The sequence below is a fragment of the Bison bison genome, unplaced genomic scaffold (genome assembly GCF_000754665.1).
Source record: "Bison bison bison isolate TAMUID 2011002044 unplaced genomic scaffold, Bison_UMD1.0 scf7180017864180, whole genome shotgun sequence".
NCBI classification, from domain to species: domain Eukaryota; kingdom Metazoa; phylum Chordata; class Mammalia; order Artiodactyla; family Bovidae; genus Bison; species Bison bison.
In genome coordinates this window covers 844,365-853,109 of record NW_011494752.1, presented here as the reverse complement: position 1 = coordinate 853,109, position 8,745 = coordinate 844,365, and the positions used below count along the sequence as shown (strand labels likewise).

Below are 8,745 nucleotides of genomic sequence, written 5' to 3'. Positions count from 1 at the left end.
GCTGCTGCTGCTGCTGCCCGGGTCCTCGCCCGCAGGCCCCGGAGCCCGACAGACGGAGGGGCGCTGGGGACGGTCCCTGGAACCCAGGGGGAGTTTCGGCGCCGCGTGGACTAGGGACGCGGGACGCGGATGGAGGGAGGAGGCCGAGGGTGGGCGCCGTCCTCGCCCTCGGTGGGCAGGGGGCGCTGTCGGACTGGACAGTGGGAGACGTCGGGGCACAGCTAGGTGCGGGGGGCGCAGCCCGAGAGAGGGAGTGTCTTGTCTCCCCAGCCCTCCCTCCTAAACACCCCAGCCACGTGCCAGCGGTGGCCGAGCCGTCCAGGGGAAACCTTCGGTGGCCTTGCCCTAGCTTTGGGCTGGAATATCCCCGCGTTCCCAGAAACTGAGACTCGGGGTTCGAAGCAGGGTAGGGGGTGTTTGCAGTCCTCCCCAGAGGGCCCGAGGGCCTCCGCCATCAAGTTTCTCTTTCAGTTTCTAGCTGTTCCCCCCACCCCCACCCCGGGAAGCCCCGGTGGGGCGAGGGGAGAGGAAGAAGGGGAGGGCACCTGACTTTCGGGAGCCCCTCCCCAAGCCTCAGCGGGTTCCTCGCTGGAGGGAAGGACGGCCTTCCCCTCCTCACCGTCTTTCTTCCCGCACAGGAAAGCGTGTCTGTGGGAGGGGAGGGGCCTGGCCTGACCGCGGTCCAGGGATGGGTGGGCACGGCAGGGCCAGGGGCAGGCCCAGTCCACGCCTGTGACGAGAAGGCACCTCCTCAGCGCTCTGCTCGCCCTAGGTGAACGGACATGGCGGGCTGGATCCAGGCCCAGCAGCTGCAGGGAGATGCCCTGCGCCAGATGCAGGTGCTCTACGGGCAGCACTTCCCCATCGAGGTCCGGCATTACTTGGCACAGTGGATTGAGAGCCAGCCGTGGTAGGTGCCCCTGCCCGGCGCCTTGCCCTGCTGGTCGCTAACCATCAAGGCCCCTTGGCCTTTACGTCTCCTCTTGGTGGTTTGGGGAGATTCTGATCCTGGCTGTCCCTCACTGTGTGGAAGGGGTGGTGTCCCAGGGAAAGGGGAACAGGGAAATGGGAGTCTGGGAGGGGAGAGGGGATGTTTCTAGATTCTGATGCCTGTGGAGCTGCAGGGAGCAAGTCTTGTGGGCAGGAGCCTGGGATTTTCCCGTCCTTCCTGGTACCTGACCTCCTCATCCGAGGAGGCACCATAGCAGGTTTCTCTCTCCTGCCTTGCGCTAAGGGATGCCATCGACCTGGACAATCCCCAGGACCGGGCCCAGGCCACCCAGCTCCTGGAGGGCCTGGTGCAGGAGTTGCAGAAGAAGGCAGAGCACCAAGTCGGGGAAGACGGGTTCCTTCTGAAGATCAAGCTGGGGCACTATGCCACGCAGCTCCAGGTGGGCGTGAGCTGCAAGCCGTCTGCAGGGAAACAGTGTCGGCCTTCTCTTTCCAGCACCAGAACCCCTGGGTTTTTTCCTGGTTTGGCCACTGACTCACTGTATGACCCTGAGCTTATCTGTGCTTCAATTTCCCCCACCCCCTCTTTCTAAATCAGACCTGTCAGATTCCCTTAGCCTATGACAAAGTAAGAGACGGGGCATGTTTGTCCCCAAGAGAAGGGGGATGGGTGAAAGCACTTTCTGGGTAGATCAGGCAGAAGGGATGGGAGTAGCCTGAGTCAAAATTCTGTTGTGAGAGAAACGAACACCGACAGATTCTAGAAAGGAGGGGATGGGGCAACCAGACAGCTCTCTTGGGGCAAGTGGCGAGCGAGAGGAGCAGCGTTGTCCTGGAGCCTTGAATTAAGGGTTTAATGTAAGGTGAGGGTGTGGGAGGAAGGAGTAAAGGGGAAAGAGGAAATTTTTGTGGAAATAGGAAAGGGATGTGGATGATAATCATAGATGAGCATTTATTGGAACTCACTTGAAGTTTTAGAGAGCCTTCTTGAATACAAGCAGCAGGGTGCCAAGGAAATAAAAAGTCCATCCCAAAGGAGGCAGGAAACAGAAGAAACCTGGGCTGTGGGGGGTGTGGGAAGGGAAGTAAAATAGGAACCCAGGGCCAGGACTATAATGGAAAGTACCTTGACCTTGGCATTAGATGCCCCGAGTCTTGAGTCATCTGCTCACTCACTTGTTTGCCTTTGGACAAGTACTCAATCTCTCTGAGCATCAGTATTCTCATCTGTGAAATGAGGATAATGGTTTCTGCTTGTGTTATAGGGTTTCTATGATGCACAAGTCAAAGGAGATGGCAGATTGGAAGTACTTTGTAACCTGTGGCTTTCTAATGCAGTGTGGACCGAATGTGAAGATCTGGGAGGGGAAATCAAGTCAAGGAGAGATAGAGGTTCTGGTGGCAGTTCCTGAGGCTTCCGAGTGGAAGCTGAGGCATAGGCTGGAGGAGAGGAAGGAGTGGGTGGCACTGCAGTGGGCATGGTGGGAGCAGAGGGTGGCCTTTGGTAGCCACTGTTGGATTCTTTCAGAACACGTACGACCGCTGCCCTATGGAGCTGGTGCGCTGCATTCGCCATATTCTGTACAATGAACAGAGGCTGGTCCGAGAAGCCAACAATGTGAGTGTCCCATGGGTTTGGGGAAAGATTTTGAGAAGTCCTTTCACCTGCTCTCCTCTCCAGACACAGCTCTGTTTTATAAATACTGGCAAGAGAGAGCACCAAAGAAATAAAATACACAGGCAAGTGTGAGAGGCCATATTACATGCAGGTTTAGATTGACCCCACACACACACAGAGCCCCCACTCCCTGGCTCTATTTACTAGCTGTGCGACTTAAGCAAGTTACTTCACCTCTCTGAGCCTCCGATTTTTTCCTATTATAAATGAGGGCAGTCACAGTATCTACTCTATAGGGCTATTTCGAGGATTAAATGAGATACCATGTGGGCAAAGGATGTGTGCTGTGTGTTTAATCATTCAGTCGTGTCTGACTCTCTGCAGCCCTGGGGACTGTAGCCTGCCAAGCTCCTCTGTCTGTGGAATTTTCCAGGCAAGAATACTGGAGCAGGTTGCCATTTTCTACTCCAGGGGATCTTCCCGACCCAGAGATCAAACCCACATCTCTTGTGTCCCCTGCCTTGGCAGGTGGATTCTTTACCACTGAGCCACCTGAGAAGCCCAGAGCAAAGAACAGACATATACAAATGAAGAAGAGGAAGCCCTAAAAACATATACACATCTGGAAACTCAATCTATGTCAGAGATGGCATTACAAATCACTAGGGAAAAGATTTGTCATTGAATAAATGAGGCCGGGGCAAAAGAAGAAATATCCTCTGGCGGGGTCTATGAGGAGAAATGGAGGTCTGTGTCAGAAGAATTAACCTGGGCAAGCTCAGACAAGCAAGGCCCAGGGAGGCAGAGCAGGGACCTATTCCCCAGGTTCTGAAATCATAAAGATCTCGGACATATGCTTGGACAGTGGTGCAAATGGTACATTATCTGCAGTAAAGCAAAATGAATTTCATTAAATGATATCCCTTAGGTAATGACCACAGAATAATGCCTGAAGTGAAGTCATAGTTATTATTTACTTGTGGTGGACACTGATATCAAGAATTTGAGAGGTCATTCAGTAAACATTTATCGAGGTCCTGCTGTGCGTCTGACACTGGACTAGGATGGGAGAAACAGATAAAGTCCTGGCCTCCACCTAAAAGGGATTCAGGCTGTGATAGATTCTTTAGGACTCTGCTGAATGCTAAGTCAGCCTATATGGAAAAAGGACCCAACTCAGATTGGGGCAGGCTGGCCAGTAGTGGGGAGGGTGTCCAGAGGAAAAAGATGCCTGACTGTAATGAGGAAAGAGGGAGGAAGAAGGTGGAATGAGTTTTCTAGTGAAAAATAGCAGCAGTAGGATTTCCCTGGTGGTCCAGTGGTTAAGGCCCCACCTTCCATTGCAGGAGGCATGGGTTTGATCCCTGGTCGGGGAATTAAGATACCACATACCACAAGGTGCAGCCAAAAATAGAAATAAAGAAAATGCAAAATAAATAAATAGCAACAGTATATATGAGGGCAGGAAGGCACAAGCCATCTTATGACATTTGAAGAATTTTAAGTGTTTAGTGATACTGGGAAGAAGGGAGCCGACTGGGCAGAAGCCAGGTCACAGAGGGTTAACTGGTACAATTCTTGACTTGGTGCAATTACAGAGCTATCTGTAAACGTAGGAATGAGTCCGGTTCCAGTTAAGAAATACCTGCCTACAAGGCAGGTGCTGTTATGTTTGGGGGAAAAATAGTCCTCCAGTCATCAAGCTGTTCTTGGACACCTCTGACGTTCTGGGCCTTGAGGATTTTGTTGTGCACCAAATGGGACAGTCTTGGTCCTTAGGGAGCTCACTTTCTAGTGCAGAGAGGCAGACAAGAAAGAACATGCAGGAACATGACACGTTCAGTAGGGCAGTCCTATTTTAATGTAACTCTTCAGAAGAGGTCACTCTGAAAAGGTGCCAGTGGAAGTGCCAGCCTCAGGAGGATTTAGTGCCAGAATGTTCCAGGGTAATGGAACAAAACATGCAAAGGCCCTGAGGCAGGAACTCCCTGCGTATCCAAGGAACAGAAAGTGGCCAGTGTGGTTTAGCAACAAGGGAGCTGGGGGTGGGGTAGGCAGAGGCTCCTGGCTAGGGCCGTGGAGGCTGTGAAGGGAGTTTGGGTTTTATTCTGAGAGCAGTTTACTGGAGAGGCCCTAAAAATTTGGTTGAGGACTGCCCTGGGAGCCCAGTGCTTAAGAATCTGCCTGCCCATGGCGGGGACATGGGTTCAATTCCTGGTGCCGGAAGATTCCAAATGCCATGGTGCACCTAAGCCCGTGGGACACAACTACTGAGCTCTAGAGCCTGTGCTCTGCAGCAAGAGAAGCCACTGCAATGAGCACCACAGCTAGAGAGTAGCCAGCCCGTGAGCAGTAACAAAGACCCAGCACAGCCCAAAATAAGTAAGTAAAATAAAAACAAGAACAGCACTTGGTTGAAGGAATAGATCCAACCGGATTAGCTGAATGGCTGGATCCACAAAGCCTTTGTTGATGCCTCCTTGTACCTTCATTTGGGGGTCTTCAGGACTCCACCCATGAGCAGTTCACACTCTTCCCTCAGTCCTGAGGTCTTAGTGAGGACATAGAACGTATGTTCACATGGCTTTGTTCCCCATCATGTCCCCAGCATCTAGCATCATGGCATGGGGTCAGTGAATGACTGAAATGAGGGGCCATCATCCTTAGTAGGAAAACTCAGGTAACTCCTGGGATGGGTTGGGTTCTAGTCTCTCCAGAGAGAACTCAAATGGACCTTGTGTGGGGTACTCAGATGGAGGTCAGAACTGCAACAGAAGCTTCTACCAGAGTCTGCCAGGTCACCTATTTCTCGTCCTTTACCCCCTACATCCCTATTTTGGCAAATGACTCTTCTTCTGACTCAAAGTACCCTTCCTTCTTATTCTAGATTTGGTGTCTGGGGTCTGTAGTATTGGTGTTCCCCAAGGCCTGAGGTTTTTCTCCCATCCTCACTGCCCAGCTCACTGCTGCCTGCACCCTCCCTTGATATGTCTCCAGGGTAGTTCTTCTGCTGGGATCCTGGTTGATGCCATGTCCCAGAAACACCTTCAGATCAACCAGACATTTGAGGAACTGCGACTGGTCACGCAGGACACAGAGAATGAGCTGAAGAAGCTGCAGCAGACTCAAGAGTATTTCATCATCCAGTATCAGGAGAGCCTGAGGATCCAGGGTGAGCCTGGTGTGGGAGGGCAGTGCATGTCTGGAGGACCAGAGTGAGACCACTTTGTGAACTCCTGCAGGGTTGGGGCTGGGTCCATGTCTGTCTCCCCAGAGCCTTACCCAAAGCTTGGGACAAGTAACGGCTCCAGTGATGGAGCCCCTGCTGTGGGCCAGGCTCCAGGCTAAACCCTTATTCAATACAACCTTTACTCAATACGACTGTGTTATTCAACACAACTTTTACCATAGCCCTAAGAATTAAGTGGGGTTTCCCTGGTGGCTCAGATAGTAAAGAATCTGCCTGCAATGCAGGAGACCCAGGTTCAGTTCCTGGGTCAGGAAGATTCCCTGGAGAAGGGAATGGCTCCCCACTTCAGTATTCTTTATTCCTGTTTTGCAAATAATAAAACTGATGTTCAAAGAGAACATGCAATTTGGCCTGGGCTTCTTGTAAGTTGCAGAACTGGATGTTAACTAGAGATATTCATAAAATCCCTATATTTTATTAACCAGTATTCTGTATCTCGGTGAATGAATGAATGAATGTGGACAGTGTTCCCCAATCAGAGGGAAAACCTAGGTTGGGAGTCCCCTGGTTGAACCAGGCTGGGGAGAGGTGGAACCCCAGGAATGCCCCTTCTTGAGCTTCACTAATAGGAGGTAAAGATAGGAGGAGGATGCGACAGTGGAAAACTCTGCTGTCTCCCAGGTCTATAATTTTCTAGTAGCTGCCATGATTAGGGTGTGGGGGAAAAATTAACCCAGAAGGAATTAACCCCACTAAGTGTCCTTACGGTACACTTTGAGGAGCCTTGAAACATGACTCATCTTCCTCCACTTCAAATTGACCCCAGAGCTGTATCACCCCCATCTAAGTGAGAACAGGAAGCCACCTTTTCCTTGTTCTTATTTTTCTGACTTCTTAAGGTAGAACCTCAGGTCATTGATTTTAGACCCTTCTTTTTTCTAATGTATATATTCAGAGCTACTGATTTCCCTCTCATTAATGCTTCAGCTGCATCTCATCATCTTGGATATGCTGTATACCGTTATCATTCAATTTGAAATATTTTCTAATTTCTCTTCTGTTTATTTTACCCATACACTATTTAGACGTATATTGTTTAATTTCCAAATATTTGAGTTTTTTCTAGATGTCATACCATTATTGATTTCATTTCGTGGCTGAGGTCTATTGTTGTCAGAGAACATATGCATATGATCTCCTGTCTTAAATTTATGAAGACTTGTTCTGTGCCCCGGCATGTGCTCTATCTTGATGAATGTATTTTGTGGTCTTGAAAAGAATGTATGTTCTGAAGTTGTTTCATTTAAAAGTAGCAATAATAAATTCAATAATGTTAATGTATTTAACATTGTATATAATGCTAACATAATGAAGTAAAAAAACAAACAGAGAAACCAATAACATCTATATTTTCCAAACATAATTTAGTGAGTAGAGTGGCATTGTTTTTTACATTTTTACAAATATTTTTAATGTTAGGCTTAGTCGGAGATAGCTGGATCTGGCTTTCAATCTGTTGTAATATCACATATCTTATAGCCTCTAGAAAACTCTGCTGTATACTTATAAGTGAATAAAAGAAAAAAAGGCAAATAAAGTCTTATGATTAAAAAAATAATAATAAAGTCATGATTTTACGAAAATAGTTCTGGCTTTGTGGACCTCCTATAAGGGTTTTAGGAAACCTTCAGGGGTCCCTGGCTCACACTTTAGGAACCACTGATACATGTCTTTATTGATTTATTTTTGCCTAATTGCTCCTATAGATAGAGAGGTAGCAAGATCTACTGTATTGTGTAATTCTCCGATTACTTATGTAAATATTTCCTTTATGTTTTTTGAAGCTTTATTATTTGATGCATATACATTTATGCCATGCTTAGTCGCTCAGTCGATTCCCTGGGTCAGAAAGCCCCCCTGGAGAAGGAAATGGCACCCCACTCCAGTATTCTTGCCTGGAGAATCCCATGGATGGAGCAGCCTGGTAGGCCACAGTCCATGGGGTCGCACAGAGTTGGACACGACTGAGCGAGCTCACTCACTTTCACTTTTAGTCTCCCAGTCATATCCAATTCTTTGTGACCTCATGATCTGTAGTCTGCCAGGCTCCTCTGTCTGTGGGGATTCTCCAGGCAAGAATACTGGAGTAGGTTGCTAGGCCCTCCTCCTGGGGGATCTTCCCAGATGCTGGACCAGATCAGATCGAACCCAGGTCTCCCACATTGCAGGCAGATTCTTTACTGTCTGAGCCACCAGGGAAGCATATATGTTTATAGTTATTTATAATTAGTATGTCTTTCTGATTGATTGACCCCTTAATAATTATGGAATAGCTTTCTTGATCTCTGGTATCCCTCTTTGTCTGGGGTCAAATATAATGCCTCCAGCCTTTTATTCTATATTAACACAATGTATTTTTTCATGCTTTTAATTTATTTTTTATTTTTAAATTAATTTATTTATTTTAATTGGAGGCTAATTACTTTACAGTATTGTAGTGGTTTTTGCCATACATTGACATGAATCAGCCATGGGTATACATGTGTTCCCCATCCTGAACCCCCCTCCCACCTCCTTCCCCATCCCATCCCTCAGGGTCATCCCAGTGCAGCAGCTCTGAGCATCCTGTCTCATGCATCAAACCTGGACTGGCGATCTGTTTCACGTATGATAATATAGGTGTTTCAATGCTATTCTCTCAAATCATCCCACCCTCGCCTTCTCCCACAGAGTCCAAAAGACTGTTCTGTACATCTGTGTCTCTTTTGCTGTCTCGCATATAGGGTCATCATTACCATCTTTCTAAATTCATTAGTATACTGTATTGGTGTTTTTCATTCTGACTTACTTCACTCTGTATAATAGGCTCCAGTTTCATTCACCTTATTAGAACTGATTCAAATGCATTCTTTTTAACAGCTGAGTAATATTCCATTGTGTATATGTACCACAGCTTTCTTATCCATTCATCTGCTGATGGACATCT

The 8,745-nt window shown here is 48.1% G+C and overlaps 1 protein-coding gene across 1 annotated transcript in view; it reads left to right on the top strand.

Annotated features, from left to right (window-relative positions):
* Nucleotides 1–56: 56 nt before the first annotated feature.
* The window catches only part of LOC104990787 (signal transducer and activator of transcription 5A), a 20,923-nt gene continuing 12,234 nt past the window's right edge, over nt 57–8,745 (top strand). Inside the window, exons 1-4 of the mRNA XM_010843104.1 lie at nt 57–910; nt 1,235–1,391; nt 2,480–2,569; nt 5,567–5,741. Coding sequence (XP_010841406.1) covers nt 783–910; nt 1,235–1,391; nt 2,480–2,569; nt 5,567–5,741 — 550 coding nt within the window. The 5' untranslated portion in view covers nt 57–782. The remainder of the gene's footprint in view (nt 911–1,234; nt 1,392–2,479; nt 2,570–5,566; nt 5,742–8,745) is intronic.